Source organism: Thalassophryne amazonica, unplaced genomic scaffold, assembly GCF_902500255.1.
Source record: "Thalassophryne amazonica unplaced genomic scaffold, fThaAma1.1, whole genome shotgun sequence".
NCBI classification, from domain to species: domain Eukaryota; kingdom Metazoa; phylum Chordata; class Actinopteri; order Batrachoidiformes; family Batrachoididae; genus Thalassophryne; species Thalassophryne amazonica.
The window spans coordinates 205,711-222,197 of NW_022986260.1; the positions used below are offsets into that span (position 1 = coordinate 205,711).

At 44.3% G+C, this 16,487-nt stretch overlaps 1 protein-coding gene across 1 annotated transcript in view; it reads right to left on the reverse strand.

Moving 5' to 3' along the window:
• trim37 (tripartite motif containing 37) overlaps positions 1–16,487 on the reverse strand; it is a 405,219-nt gene that overhangs the window by 193,584 nt on the left and 195,148 nt on the right. The window contains exons 11-13 of the mRNA XM_034165414.1: positions 14,569–14,619; positions 12,344–12,425; positions 12,191–12,267 (exon numbers count right to left, since the gene is read on the reverse strand). Of these exons, the coding sequence (XP_034021305.1) occupies positions 12,191–12,267; positions 12,344–12,425; positions 14,569–14,619 (210 nt within the window). The remainder of the gene's footprint in view (positions 1–12,190; positions 12,268–12,343; positions 12,426–14,568; positions 14,620–16,487) is intronic.

Consider the following 16,487-nt stretch of genomic DNA (forward strand, 5'->3'; position numbering starts at 1 on the left):
ACCCCGATGAGGACGACGAGCATGCAGATGAGCTTCCCTGAGACGGTTTCTGACAGTTTGTGCAGAAATTCTTTGGTTATGCAAACCGATTGTTTCAGCAGCTGTCCGAGTGGCTGGTCTCAGACGATCTTGGAGGTGAACATGCTGGATGTGGAGGTCCTGGGCTGGTGTGGTTACACGTGGTCTGCGGTTGTGAGGCTGGTTGGATGTACTGCCAAATTCTCTGACATGCCTTTGGAGACGGCTTATGGTAGAGAAATGAACATTCAATACACGAGCAACAGCTCTGGTTGACATTCCTGCTGTCAGCATGCCAACTGCACGCTCCCTCAAATCTTGCGACATCTGTGGCATTTTGCTGTGTGATAAAACTGCACCTTTCAGAGTGGCCTTTTATTGTGGGCAGTCTAAGGCACACCTGTGCACTAATCATGGTGTCTAATCAGCATCTTGATATGGCACACCTGTGAGATGGGATGGATTATCTCAGCAAAGGAGAAGTGCTCACTATCACAGATTTAGACTGGTTTGTGAACAATATTTGAGGGAAATGGTGATATTGTGTATGTGGAAAAAGTTTTAGATCTTTGAGTTCATCTCATACAAAATGGGAGCAAAACCAAAAGTGTTGCGTTTATATTTTTGTTGAGTGTATATATAGCAAAAGGTCATCGGTGTAAAACTACACCTAATGGGTTTCACCTCTCTGAGTGATTCCTTTAACATTGCCCTCTGCTCTCAGAGCTATTGCGAGTGGCTCAGTCGCCAGGTCAAAGAGATAAGGGGAGAGACTACAACCTTGCCTGCAGCCCCTATAAAGTTGGAAGTAATAAGAAACTGTAGTGTTTGTCCGTACTGCAGCTGTTGGGGAGTTATATAGAATTTTGATCCACGATAGAAAAGAGGGCCCAAATGCAAGCTTTTCCAAGACAGCGAAAAGATATTGCCATTCGACACAGTCAAATGCCTTCTCAGCATCTAAGGATATCATGATCTCTGACTGTTCTGAGTGGAGTGTATAAGAGGTCTGTTAGAAAAGTATCAGACCTTATTCTTTTTTGCAAAAACCTGATGTATTTGAATCAAGTCTGCTTGGGTGAGCCAACCTTGAACCTTCGTGCGCATGCATGAATTTTTTCATGCCTATCGATTGCATCAGTTGCTGGCAAGCAGCGTTTGAGTGAGGACGTGTGCAGCGCGCTGGATGGATTTTTATTGCAAGGAAAATGATGGAACAAGTGCAGCAGTGCCACATCAAATTTTGCCAGAAACTGAGCGAAAGCCAGGTGGAAACCATTCGGAAGATTAAGACGACTTTCAGTGATGATCCTATGGGAATCACACAGATTAAGGAGTGGTACAACCGGTTTAAAGACGTCCGCACAACGGTGGAGAGCAAGCGACGCTCCGGTCGGCCACCAACATGCTGAAATGACCAGCGAATCTGCTATTGCTCCGTCAGAAACTTCGGGAAAGAATTTCGCCGCCACTCCTTTTCATGGCCAAATCTTCTGTCACAGTGGAATGTGCCGAAAAAGTGCTGATGTCCACCTCTTCCGCAATCTCTCCGATAGTCACACAACGGTCCTGCATCACCACTTTGGAAATGATCTTGTCATTTGTCCAGAAAGCTGCTAATTTGAGATGGATCTCCATTTGATTCTGAGCTATAAAGTTTGGAATAGAATTGTTTGAACTGACTATAAATGTCATCAGGGTTGGTGGATTTTACCCCTGCTGACATGTTTATTTCGGGAATAGTATTTGCGGCTTTGGATTGTCTGATTTGGTGGGCTAATAGTTTCTCAGCTTTCTCTCCATATTCATAGAATGTTTGTTTTGATTTGAAAAATATATGTTCAGTTTGCTTAATAGATAGGTTATCAAATTCTGCTTTTAACAATATTTTTTTTTCTTATAGAGCTCTGGTGTTGGAGAGTTGGCATACAAGGTCTGTCTAAAACGTAACGGACCTTTTTATTATTTTCACACCTGTTGGTTGCGTCATTCGCCTGTGGGCAGGCTTTGAGTGAGCAGTGGTCCACCCCCTCATCAGATTTTTATTGTCAGGGAAATGGCAGAGCGACTGCCGCTTTGCTCCATGAAATTTTTTTCAGAAACTGTTAAAGACAGCCAGTTGGAAACCATTCGAAAGATTCAGATGGCTTTCGGTGAAGATTCTGTCGGCGTCACATGGATTAAGGAGTGTTAAAACCTTTTTAATGACGGCCCACAGCGGCAGAAGGCGCGCGGCGCACCAAGCGGCCATCGACAGGCTGGAACGACCAGATCATTTCCAAACTGAACGCTATGTTGATCTGGGACATCGTGTGACTACCACAGAAATGGCAAGAGAGCTGGACATAGCACTTTTGTGGCACATTCCACTGTTACAGGAGATTTTGTAATGAAAGACGTGTGTCGGATTTCGCGCGTCGGGACTGAGCCACTCATGGTGCGCAACAAAAAAAAACACCTCCGTGTTGGAAGTTTCACAGGACATGTTGGGGCATGTGCAGCTGTTACACAATTTCTCAGATACTCACTCGAATGAAAAGCCATCGAAAGCCGTCTGCATCTTCCGAAAGTTTTCCAACACGGAGTTGTTTTTTTTTTGTTGTGCGCCATGAGCGGCTCCATGCAGACGCGCGAAATCCTCCGCACGTCTTTCATTACAAAATCTCCTGTAACAGTGGAATGTGCCACAAAAGTGCTATGTCCAGCTCTCTTGCCATTTCTGTGGTAGTCAGACGACGTCCCGGATCAACACAGCGTTCAGTTTGGAAATGATCTGGTCGTTCCAGCCTGTTGATGGCACTCGGTGCGCCGCGCGCCCTCCGCCACTGTGGGCCGTCTTTAAAAAGATTTTAACACTACTTAATCCGTGTGACGCCAACAGAATCTTCACCGAAAGCTATCTGAATCTGTCGAATGGTTTCCAACTGGCTGTCTCTCAAGGTCTTTTATCCCCTATTGCTCCCGGTGTGTAGTGAGCGTCCTGTAAAGCAGCACCCTGACATCGGGGTGAATGTGAGACATTATTTGTAAAGTGTTTTGAGCGTCTGATTCAGATGAAAAAGCGCTATATAAATGCAGTCCATTTACCATTTACCATTTTTTATTGAAAAGAAAGCTAAGAATATACATCCCTGCATAGACCTCAGAGGGCTTAACAACATTACTGTTAAGAATCTGTACTCCCCGCCTCTCATAGCTACTGCGTGAGTTTCTTGAATGTGCTAAGGTATTCACGAAACTAGATCTCCGAAACGCTTACCACTTAGAATAAGGCTGGGGGATGAATGGAAAACTGCATTAACATGCCCACAGAGCACTACGAGTGCTCTGTGGGTACTTAGTGTGTACTTAGTTGGCTTAACCAACACTCCCGCTGTATTACAGAATTTACTCAATGACCCGATGCTCTGTCGTGCAAATTCAAGCCCGATAATACCACCACTAAACCCACCACTGTGCTACCTGTGTCTTGCTTTGTGTCGGTATTAACTTGGGATATTGCAGCCAGGGATAAAGTGGCATCTGAAGGTCTATCCATACCTCCAGAATGTCCGCCTGGGAAGCTCCTGATCCCTGAACATTCTCGGAGTGACGTGATCCACTGGGTGCATGACATCCAATTTTTGTATTACCCAGGTATTAAGAAGACGACCTTTGTAATTCACCAGCCATTTTGGTGGCCACAGATGTTGGCTGACATGACGGAGTATGTCAACGCCTGTCAGAAATGCGCAATCCATAAATCTTCCACACAGAAGCCTCAAGGAAATTACTAACTCTCCCAATTCCTAAGCGGCCTTGGTACCACCTCTCACTTGATTTTGTAACAGGTCTTCCAGCGTCTCAAGGGAATACGGTGGTATTTTCAACAATTGATCAGTTATCCAAGATGTACCACTTCGTTCCTCTACCCAAGCTCCCCTCGGCCACGGAAATGCCGGAGGTGATGTTGAATAATGTCTTTAAAACTGCATGGTTTTCCCCAGGACATAGTTTCAGACCCCATCATCCTCTAGGCGATGGGGTCGGGGATTTCAATATTTGGTTGATTGGGAGGGGTACAGACCCGAGGACCGGTCCTAGGTCCGTTCGCGCTTCATCCTGGATGCTGCATTCATCCAGGACTTCCACGCTGCTCACCACGGGGCTCCTGGGCTGCCGGGGTCAGCCAGGTTTGGGGGGAGGGGGGGTACTGCCAGGGTTTGGATTAAGTTATATTTTCTTGTATTTTTTTCTGATTTGGGTTTATGTCACTGCTTTTTCATGTATGTCCCTGTAGTGCTTGGTGGTGTTTTGCTTTCCACTCCCATGCTCTGGCTTCTTCCCTCACACTTGTTTCCCATCACCTTCTCATCACTCTCTGTATTTAAGCCTCTCTCTTTTCTCTCTTCTCTGCCAGATCATTGTGCTTCACTGCCTTTGCTTCCAGCCTGTTTTCATAGCCCCCTTTTTGATTGCCTTGCTGTGTTTTGTGACTGCCCTGCCTGTTTTTTTTCTGACCTTGCATTTAGCCCAATCATCTTGACACTGCTGCTGTTTTTGGACTGTCTTTTTGTGTACCAACCTTGACTTGTTAATGAATAAAGCCTTTTGAACTTCAAACCTTGGCTTCTGTCTTCAGTGTGTATGTCGAGCCACTCCTGGTTACAGAACCTGATAACTTCTTTCTTTAAATTAAAAATATATTGGCCTCCCTCAGCATCTGTGGGAATTCACCTGTACTGAAAGAATGATCGAACATATGCAGAAGAGGTTCTACCAAAATATTTTGAGACTGTTTCACAAGAGAAACTGTCAGGTCCTGGTGACTTTCCATTTTGTAGCATTTAAATAGCTATGATCACTTTCGTTTTAGTTATGGGGCCATTAAGGACAGTCTTCTGCTCTTCTAACAAAGTTGGTAAATTAAACTGAGCAAATAACTTATCCATTAATTGCTCCCCCTCTGAAGCTTGTTCAGAAGAATACATTTTTTGTAAAACTTCTTAAGTCATTTATCAATTTATTTTAATATACCTTATGGCCTTCTTCAACAGATACAGCCATAACAGTTTCTGATTCTGCACACTTCTAAGACAGACATTTATCTGCTTGATCTCCATGCTTATAAAATCTCTGCCTAGTGTACTTCATTTACTTCTCTGCTTCCTTCGTAAGAAGGCAGTTAAGGGCAGATATGAGTGTGCAAAACATACTGAACTAAATCCACCACATTCTGGACAAAAATAAAACAAATAAATCAATTAATTTTTAAAAACTGTGTAAAAGTAGTGCATGAAATGCAAAACATTCAAACTCAAAGTATAAAATAACTTGGCAACAACCCAACTAAACATGTTTCTCCTGTCTACTGCTGAAAACTGACAGGTATAATAAGCTTTTAACACTAATAGGCCCAGTGACCAGACTTTAGTCTGCAGTGAAAATCCCCCCAAAGTTTAGCATATGACCAACATACTCCCTTTGTTATATAAATGAGCTGAGTCCCTGTGTGCTTTGTATAGCCTGCACATGTAATAACATATGGAGGCTGACACTGGTTTCAGCAGAGAAAATTAGCCTATTGTTTCTTTGGAATGGCCCAATTAACACTTGAAGGCAGTTTAATCCTGTACATACACAGCATGTACAGGATTAAAAAACATCGGCAATTGTTCACGCTGGAGCTCGCCGAGGAACTTCAAAACAGACATTTGCAGGAAAAGGCACTCGGGAAACAGCGCAAACAGCTGCGTTGTGAGATGAGTTTCTCAGAAGAAAAAGACACAGTGCCAGGTGAGCATAATCTGCAATAATAACAGAAGCACTACCAAAAATACACCTGTGGCAAATGTAGGAAAGAAGCACCTTGGGAATGTGGAAACTGCTAGTTATGACAACTGTATGCTACATTTGTGTGCTGTATAGTCTTTGTAACAAGCCTTTTCTTTGGGAGGAATAAAATTTTGTTTTTTTCTGAAGTTACACCTTCTGTTTGTTGTTATTCCAAGATGAAATTTTTTTATGTTTGGGGGGGCTGCTAATCCCAGTTCTATGACATTGTGAGCTTAGTACAGTAATTGTAATTGGTGTTTAGCCAACAACCAAATTACCATTCATGAAGGATTTTCATCAGAAATACTTCTGCCCTTCTTAAAATGACAGACAGTTATTACAATAAGTGTTTTTATGACAAATAGAAAATGTATCTTGGATCAAATGATTAAAAATAGGGCAAAACTGTTGGCTAAATAAAATCTAAAATAAAAAATACTTATTCTTAGTACATGAAATAAGATATGACCTCAATGAAATTGACTGCAAAATGAATAATGTTGCAGGGGCAGTGGTGGCAGACTCCAGCTGTAATAATAATTTTGCACTCAGGCTCAATCAGACACAACAGAGGAATGTGGCCTATTGTTTCTTTGGAATGTGTCCAGACAGGTTCACTTGAACTGCATGTTAATTCCTGTCTAAATGTTAGCATATAGAGAGGAATTAACATGTTTTGCAAAGGAGGGAGCAGGCAGCAGAAACAAAAATCTCTAGGCCTGCCAGTGTTAACTCCCGCCAACTCAGAGACGTGAACACAGTCTGCCAAGGACATGGTGAGGTAGGACATTTTCACCTGGCTCATTCTAAGCAGTGCTGGAAAAAAAAAAAACAGAACGGAGGCACAGTCCCACGCCGAAAACCCAGATATTTCAAAGAAATTAGGGAAGTGATTCCCTAATAGAATTTAAAATTCTTCTTCTTACTTATAAAGGTTTTGAATAATCAGGTCCCATCTTATCTTAGGGACCTCTTAGTACCATATCACCCCAATAGAGCGTTTCGCTCTCAGACTGCAGGCTTACTTGTAGTTCCTAGGGTTTTTAAGAGTAGAATGGGACGCAGAGCCTTCAGCTTTCAGGCTCCTCTCCTGTGGAACCAGCTCCCAATTTAGATCAGGGAGACAGACACCCTCTCTACTTTTAAGATTAGGCTTAAAACTTTCGTTTTTGCTAAAGCTTATAGTTAGGGCTGGATCAGGTGACTCTGAACCATCCCTTAGTTATGCTGCTATAGACTTAGACTGCTGGGGGGTTCCCATGATGCACTGAGTGTTTCTTTCTCTTTTTGCTCTGTATGCACCACTCTGCATTTAATCATTAGTGATTGATCTCTGCTCTCTTCCACAGCATGTCTTTTTCTCTCCCCTCAGCCCCAACCAGTCCCAGCAGAAGACTGCCCCTCCCTGAGCCTGGTTCTGCTGGAGGTTTCTTCCTGTTAAAAGGGAGTTTTTCCTTCCCACTGTCGCCAAGTGCTTGCTCATAGGGGGTCGTTTTGACCGTTGGGGTTTTTCTGTAATTATTGTATGGCCTTGCCTTACAATATAAAGCGCCTTGGGGCAACTGTTGTTGTGATTTGGCGCTATATAAATAAAATTGATTTGATTTGATTCCGTAGAGGTCGCAGCTGAGGTGTACTTAACCTCCTCTCCATACTGTTGATAATTACTTTCAGCGTAGTAAGGTATAGAAGTGCATAAACTGTATTAAACATACTGAGAAACTCCAACATCAATTCTCAGCCAATGACTCCACTTCTGTCTGGAAAGGTGTCAGACAAATCACCATCTACAAACCAAACCTCCCCCACTCTGCCAAGGACACTCGCTTAGCAAACCAACAGAACGAGTTTCACTACAAATTTCAATTTATTTCAATTTCGATTTATTTTCATTTATATAGCACCAAATCACAACAAAGTTGCCTCAAGGCGCTTCACACATTTGAAGGACAATGGGACAGTCTTATGACCATCCCCAATGACAACCACCAGCTCCAACCCACCAGCACCTCCTCCCCCACCATGCCTCTCTCCATTCATGAGAGGGACATCAACAGACTCTTCATGAAACAGGACCCACACAAAGCACCCGGACCTGATACTGTCTCCCCATCCATGTTGAAGAACTGTGCAGACCAACTGTCACCGGTGTTCACAAATATGTTCAACACCTCACTGGAGAGATGCCAAGTGCCAGCATGCTTCAAGGTCTCCACCACCATGCTCATCCCCCAAAAAACAAAGAACTTCAAGACTTAATGACTACAGACCCGTCGCCCTAACCTCTGTGGTGATGAAGACCTTTGACTGCCTTGTCCTCAGATACCTCAAGGCCATCTCTGACTGTTGTGTGGGCCGCCAGAAGAGGAGGTACTGCTGGCCCACCACCAGAGGGCGCCCTGCCTGAGTGCGGGCTTCAGGCACGAGAGGGCGCTGCCGCCTCACAGGAACAGCCGAGGTGACAGCTGTCACTCATCAGCTATGACAGCTGTCACCGATCATCTGCACTTCACCCCAGATAAAAGCAGGATGACACCTCCACCACGTCGCAGAGATATCGTTCTTCTAAGGAGGTAATATTCTCAGCCATAAACTAAACTGTATCTTAGTCTGAACTCTTTTTGCAGCCGCTTTCCTGTGGAGCCTTGTCCGCTGATTGGTGGTTTGTGAGAGTGCCGACGTCTTCGCCTCTCACTCTTTCCAGATAAGTGCTGAAACAGGAGCTGCACGAGTGTGTGATTTGAGGTGGAGGTGGAATTCCCACCGTTGTTGTTACTGGGTGTACACACACCCACACTTGACTGTCTTTGCTCTTCGCCAGCAGTATCAGATCCGACACGCGGAGATGGTGGCCACCTGGGGGATTCGGGACCTGGCGGCTCCAGTATCCTTCGGGTTCGGTGGCGGAGGAAATCGTGTGGTTCCGGTTCTTCTTTAGACGGACGTCTCCTATTGTCGAGCCTGCCCACACGACACCTTTATCCATTGACTTTGTATCATTCTATAATCTGCTGTGTATGGTTGTGGCATTCACAACAGTAAAGTGTTCAAATTTGACTCCTTCTATTGTCCGTTCATTTGCGCCCCCTGTTGTGGGTCCGTGTCACTACACTTTCACAACACTGACCCCCACTTGGATCCCCTGCATGTCGCATACAGAGTCAACAGGTCAATAAACGACGCTGTCAACATGACCCTCCCCTTCATCCTCCAGCATCTGAACTCCCCAGGAACCTACACCAGGATTCAGTTTGTGGACTTCCGCTCTGCTTTCAATACGATGATCCGACCACCTGCAGGTGGATTGCTGACTTCCTGTCCAATAGGACACAGCATGTGAAGCTGGGGGGTGGGGGCATGTCTCCAACACACGGTCCATCAGTAATGGTTCCCCCCACGGCTGCTTTCTTTCTCGTCTACTCTTCTCTCTGTACACCAACAGCTGCACCTCCAGCCACCAGTCTGTGAAGCTCCTGATGTTCACGGACAATACAAGCATCATTAGACTCATCTCTGATGAGGACAAGTCTGCCTACAGACGGGAGATCAACCACCTGGTGTCCTAGTGCAAACAGAACAATCTGGAGCTCAATGCCCTCAAGACAGTGGAGATGGTTGTTGACTTCAGGAAGAACCCACTCCTGGCGAATCCACATCACCCTGTGTGACTCCACAGCTGCCATTATGGAGTTACCTGGGGATCACCATCACCCAGGACCTCAAGTGGGAGCTGAACGTCAACTCTCATCAAGAGAGCACAATAGAGGACGTACTTTTTTCAGCAGCTGGGGAAGTTCAACCTGCCAAAAACAATGATGGTGAACTTTTACACTACCATCATTGAGTCTATCATCTCCTCCTCCATCACCGTCTGGTACGCTGCTGCCACTGCTAAGGACAGGAGCAGACTGCAGCATATCATCCACAGAGCACAGACGGTAATCGACTGGAGTCTGCCATCCCTACAGGATCTGTACACCTCCAGGGCCCTGAGGCGAGCAAGGAAGATTGCGGCTGATCCCTCTCAACCAGGACACAAACTTTTTGTCACCCTCCCCTCTGGCAGACAGCTGAGATCCACCAGGACCAAAACCTCAAGACACAAAAAAACAGCTTCTTCCCATCCACACATGGACTTATAAATAATGCATGAAATGTATTTCAGAATAAAAACACAGCAGGTTATTACACGATAACAACACATGACCGTGTCTTACCAAAGAAGCACAATGATCAACACAATGAAGGAACACTTCAGAATAAAATACAGCCAGCTGGTTATTACACGATAATAACATGACCGTGTCTTACCAATTAAACACAGACAGGATCAACACAATGACGTAAACATATGAAAGAAGAGAGACAGCACACAGCCACACAATGTCTGTGTCCACGCCAGCAGGAGTTGCTCCTGGGTCCTTCCATCTCTGCAGAGTTCCGATGTGAAAAATTATTAAAATAGGACTGTTATCAAGTCCCCATTTGATTATTTCACACACATGACACACTAATGGGGCTTTCACAGTGGAAGCGTTGACGCCCTTAGAAATGTTGAAAATTGTTCTAAAAAGCATTATTTTCAATGAGATGCTGGCAAAGCATATCATCAAAAACTGAGCTAAAGTGATGCTGGCCAGGAGCGCGCATTGCTGGCTGTCATCAAGTTCAACCCAATCCAACTTTCTCTGCTGTGCGCTGTGACATAGCTTTGCGCTGTCCAAAAGAAAGGAAGCATCAGGCCAAAACACGAACCACGGATCTGTATAAAACACTGTGTTATATACAGATCAGTGGCAGAAACGTGTCACTGGACTGCTCTTTTATACACGGCAGTTTTCTGAAGAAAATCCTTGCAAATGTTTTTTTTTGTAACTTCAAAATTAATTTCAGATTAGTGCAAAAAACTTTTGAACACTTGTAATTAAAATAGTAAAAAAGATAAAGAGTCTTTAGAAACCTTTCTTCATCTGTAAATTAAAACCATAACTTACCTGTTATTAGAGTTCTTATTTAACATAAGGAACCTTGGAAACTTATTTTTAGAGAAATAAAAGATTATTCATATCTCTTTTCAACCAGAAAAACAGACACTGTAAATAAATACAAATGTTTATTATAAATGGAACAGGAGATAATTTAACAATGACTGCACTGTGATTGTAAATTATGTGACATAAACCTCATGATGAAATTTTTAATTGAGTCATTTCAACTCGGGACACTGAACCAGATGAAGGTCTCTTCTGCAGCTTTGACCTCTGGTGTTGTTGAAGACACTTTTGTCCCATTTTGAAGAACAGAGAAGTTTTCTTCTCGCTGGACTTCATGGTGTTCAGCTCATCACTGGAAGTTTTTGAAGTGCGCCTGAATTTAGGTTGCCTGCACAGCAAATGTTCCTGATTGTGGGAGAAATAAAAAAATATTTATTACAAAATAAACAAACATTAAACAGTAAAAAAAATAAATAAATAAAAACAAAAACAACAGAAAACACCCCCAGAAAAAATGCCTGAAAAAAAAAATCTAAGTTATTTAAAGTTGAGCTTTTTGTGGTATCGGAAAAAAAAAGCTGTAGCTTTATTTGGTAAAAATAAAAATAGACTGAACCATTTACAAATTAAACATTCACTCATCTCAACTGTGGTAAATGGCTAAGGTAACGTTAGCCGAGGATTAAACCTTCAGCAGTGCAGTAATGTCACATTTTATTTTTAAATTATTCTCACCTCAAGTAAGCTGTAGAACTAACCTCCGCTGATCAAACTGGGTGTTTGTATTTATCCAAAAGTGAGGAATTTGGGATTGAGTGGGTCTGCTCCATCACCCCGGCTGCCTGTGTTGCTCTGCCTGAGGATGAGGCCTGAACTCCGGCTCCTCCATGCGGTTTGGCAAACTGTCGCGGTTCGATCGACCCCACCAAGTCATCAGTCCTCCATCGGCTCGGCGTCACTCCAAAAAGTATCTGGAAAAAAAAAGCCTCTCCCAGCAGGATGATGGAAGACTCATTCTACTGCTGTTTTTTTTTTTACTTTTTTGTGGTTCAACAGACACAAATCCAAGATGGCAATCGCTCAGCTTTTTAGAGTTGTGGAAACACCCAGTGTGTGACGTAGCGATCTCCGTCCCCCCTTGCTGCTTCCAACTCAAAGCATCTGATGTCACTGACATGTTGGGGGGCGTTAACTGTCGCAGCTGAAAGGCCCATAAGGGTTTATGCTCTGCCACACTGCCAAGTGCACACAGAGACCAGATGGAAAATTGAGATATGGAGGAAGTTGTATGACAGTCGTGTGCTATGTTGTGAGCAGGGTAAGGGTGGTCTTTGTGTTGTTACTCTGAAGTTTTGTGGACATACTTGGATGTTTCTGGGAGTCCAGCAGACAGCTCCAGGAACACAGACAGATAGTTTCCACGGACCACACCGTTACCATCCTGAGGAAGTGTGGAGACTGCATTAGTGACATGGACACAAAGCCTGGCAAAGAACAACCATGTGGTTGTGACTGACCGGGTAGACTTTGAGTCTCCAGCAGAGTCCAGATATCTGTAGAGGAGGGCTGTAGACGGGGTCAGCCCTCTGCCTCAGGGTGCTGCAAATATACACAACCACAAACGCACGAGAATCAGTCTCTTCTAAATGTGGCAACACCAGCTCTCAAAGACATACAGCTGTCAGTTTAAATCCTTCATCACACTGTGCAGCTGGAACCCGCGTCACATGTCATTTCACAATAAACAAAGCGCATCTATAGCCATACGTATGTTTACATACACCTGAACTTAAAAATTACTGCTCATATTCAAGTTTATGAAACAACAGAGTTCAAGTCTCGATTCCATTTTCTCAGACAGCAAATAAAACGGCAGCCTGTAGCTGCATCACTGTAGCAAAAAGGTGCACCCCCCTGCACCTCCAAGCACAGCCACAGAAGCCTTTAAACTCCTTCAGAGCTGTCTGTGTAGTGTTCATGTGTCCATCTGCTGAACTTATCTGAAGAAGACTGTGTGAAAAAGCCATGATTTCATTCTTATGTTTACAATAAATTGCCCCATCCCAACATTTTTTGGAATGTGTTGCAGGCTGTAATTGCAGGAATGGATGAAATTAACAAATGAAATTGAAGTTTACCAGAAAACACTAAAATATCTTGACTTCATAATGCCTGCAATGACACAGAAGTCAAAGAAAATGTCAGGATCATTGTCTTTTTTTTTTTTTTTTTTGCATTTTCCATGTCAGCCCTTTCACATATTACACATTATTGTAGTTCGACTGACACACAGTAGCTGTCAGTTGTCTGCTGACGAGCCTCAGGTCAGTCTTGTCATTTTGGTTTCATTTTATTATTCTCCTCATTTCACCACAGCAGCCCGTCGGCTCTGCGTGAGTCTGATCCCGTCGGATCTCGGAAGCTGAGCAGAGTGGACCCTGGTTAGGACTTGATGGGAGACCTCTTCAGAAGACCAGGGGCTGTGTCTGTTTCTCCAGGTACAACTTGAGTTGTGTTAGTTGGGGGATCTGGGGTAAAAGTTGTGCTAGAGCCACTGTGGTGATCCTGAAAAAGCAGCAGCAGCCCAAAGAACAGCAGCTACTCATGTCACAGAATCAAAAACGGATGGACTCTTTTCTTTGTACGTCGGCCGAGCTGCTTCTTATTACAACACATCACGAGGCACCAGATTTATATTTTGTTCTTAAGTGGGGTCATAGAAGAAAATAGAGGGATACCTGTTGGACAATAACCCTCGTCAGATGTGGAGGGGCTTCCAGGCCCTAATCAACTACTACAAAGGCCAACCCCCCAAACATCCTCCAGCATTAGCAGCACACTAGCAGAGGAGCTAAACAGCTTCTTTGCACGGTTGAAGACCACCACCACACACCTGCAGTCACTACCTCCCCTTGATCCCAGCAACTCATCTCTCTCTCTCTCTCTCTCTCCAGGAGCATGAAGTGAGGAAAAAGCTAAGAGCAGTGAACCCCAGGACAGCTGCTGGCCCTGACGGTATCCCGGGGCAGTGATTAAAGCATGTGCAGACAGACAGGGATTCTCACCAAACTCTTCAACCTCTCCCTGACACATGCCACCTTTTCCACATGTCTGAAGGCCTTCACCATCGTCCCCATCCCCAAAAAACATTTCTTGGCTGCTGATCCTGACGCCCCTGAACACAGACTCTGACATTCACGTCCAAGACAAACTTGATTTATCAGTCTGCATATTGGAACCTGTTCTGTCCACTTTGTGTCACCTTCTTCATTCTTCTGTCTTGTTCCAACCCTGAGCTCAAGCTTTGATTCAACTGTGGCTTCAGCAGCAAGCGGCTTGAAGTCCCACCTGCACTCATCAGGCTCTGCAGAAGAGGACAATCCCTCAAAAACCTGCACAAACATGTTCTGTGTTTCTTCTGCCATCACCTCTCCTGTTATTGATCATTTTACATTATTTATTTATATATAGAGAGAGAGCCAAATCACAACATGGGTTGGCCCAAGGAGCTTCACAGGGGAAAGACCTCACCAACCTCACAACTGAATGGCTTAATGAAGGATCCGTCACCAGTTCCAGAGACAGTTACATTATCTGTCTCATCAGAAGTAAACTCCTGTGAGCTGTGCCCACAGTGCTCAAGATGAAACCACAGCCAGATGGAAGTGTCCCAAAGGTTCCAGTGTCTGTCTGGACCCATCACCAGAGACAACAGCATGACCTGCCAGATGACCAGACGTACCTGAAGTTGACCAGAACGAACATGCTGGAGTCATATGCAGGAACCAGTTCACTGAAAACACACAGAGGAGGACAGAAAGAAACTTAAAAAAAAAGGACACAGTTTAATGAGATCAAGACAATACTGGTCATCATTTTCAAGACTGTCAAGTGTCATTTTACCTTTTTTGCAAAAAGAAATCAAATTAAGTTCTGTACAGGAGGTTGGATAGGATGGCGCTGTGGTGTTTGATCATCTGGCCGTCTGTCACTCTGCTCTGTGCCTGCTGTGTGTTTGGAGTTTTACCTGATCCATCAGAAGTTTGGTCTCTCCTCACTTATGATCAGCAAACTTTGCTTGAGATTAGAGGCTTCTTTGATAAGCTGAAATATGAACCATTGGGGAGTTCTCCTCTATCTCTCGAGGAAAGTCCAGCGTTCCTGAGGTGGTCTCCCCTCTACCTGGCCCGTCGGAGATGACGTGGCAAACACAATGGTCTGTGGGCTCGGTTCGAGCCTGTCCTGAAGTCTGTTCGTGTGGCTGATCCCTGCCTGGATGTTCCCCCTGCCTTGCGTTTGAAGACGATTCAAGACCGATAGATCTGACCAGTGTTCCTGGACTTGGGCGGCTTTGACAGTGCCTGCTGCTCGGCGGACCATGATCAGCTGTTGCTGCCTCCTACCAGCTGGCGTGTTCGAAGTGGGAGACGTGGTGTGGCTGTCTAAATCTAACTCTTTTATTCTCTTTCTTATGAATAGTTTTTATTTTTTATCTGTTTTATTCTTTTACTTCTATTTTTAATTATGTATTTTAACTTTTTTATTCATTTTTAATTATTTAATTTTTATATTGAATTGTTCTGTGTGAGGCGCCTTGAGACGGCTTTTGTTCTGATTTGACGCATTATAAGATGATTAAATCTGTCCCCAACAAAATGTTTCTATTGAATGACTTCTTTACCTCATGCAAAGTGGATTTTATGTTTTTAACTGAAACCTGGCTCAGTGAAGGTGAACTTGTTCCTTTTTCTGAGCTTCTTCCTCCTGCATGTTGGTTCTTTAGCTCCCCTCACATCACAGGTAAAGGTGGAAGTCTGGCTTCCATTTTTAATCCTCCTTACACTGCCAGCGGTCTACAGCTGTCACCTGCTCCAGTGTGGAGCTCCAACTCTTTGAGGTAACCTCTTTGAGGTACTCTGTGACTTTTGTCTGTGGGCTACCACCCACCAAAATTTAACAAGGACTTTTTATGGGATTTCACTTTGTGTCGGGTGTTGTTCTTAAATATGGTGATCTTTTAACCATCTGTGATTTTAACGTGTGGGTCTAAATCTCATAGACTCAGTCTGCTCAGGACCCCCCAGTCTGTTCAGGGACCCCCCCCAGCCTATTCAGGACAACCACCCACCCCCCCACCCCCACCAATCTACTCAGGACCCCTCAATCTGTTCAGGACCCCCCCCAGTCTGTTCAGGATCCCTCATGTCCAGTCACCGGGATACGATGATTCATGAATGAAAAAAGTAAAAAAGTCACAAATCGCTGAGAAAAGGTGGACGAATGAGCTTTTGACGTTTTCCATCACTGAATAGCCTGCGAATCAAGAGTGCAAAAGGAACGAAAGTGGAACAAAACAAAACCAAAGCTAACGTTGATCTTGACGCTTTAAACAAAAGGCGCCTGGAGCCACTGCTGGCCACACACTACCCACACACACTAAATACTCCACCAAATAATACACACGCCAAATACTCCTCAAATCTCTCAAATACCAAAACTCTAATCGCTGTCTGTACACCCGAAATGCGCAGGTACTCAGCGTTTTTCGCGTGCCATTGCATTCGTAGATTTGCTTGCAGCTGCGTATATTTGCTTTTAACGTATGCATACGGTGCATGTAGCCCTTGCGTGTAGAAATGAACTCCGTTTTCAAAAAGGTAA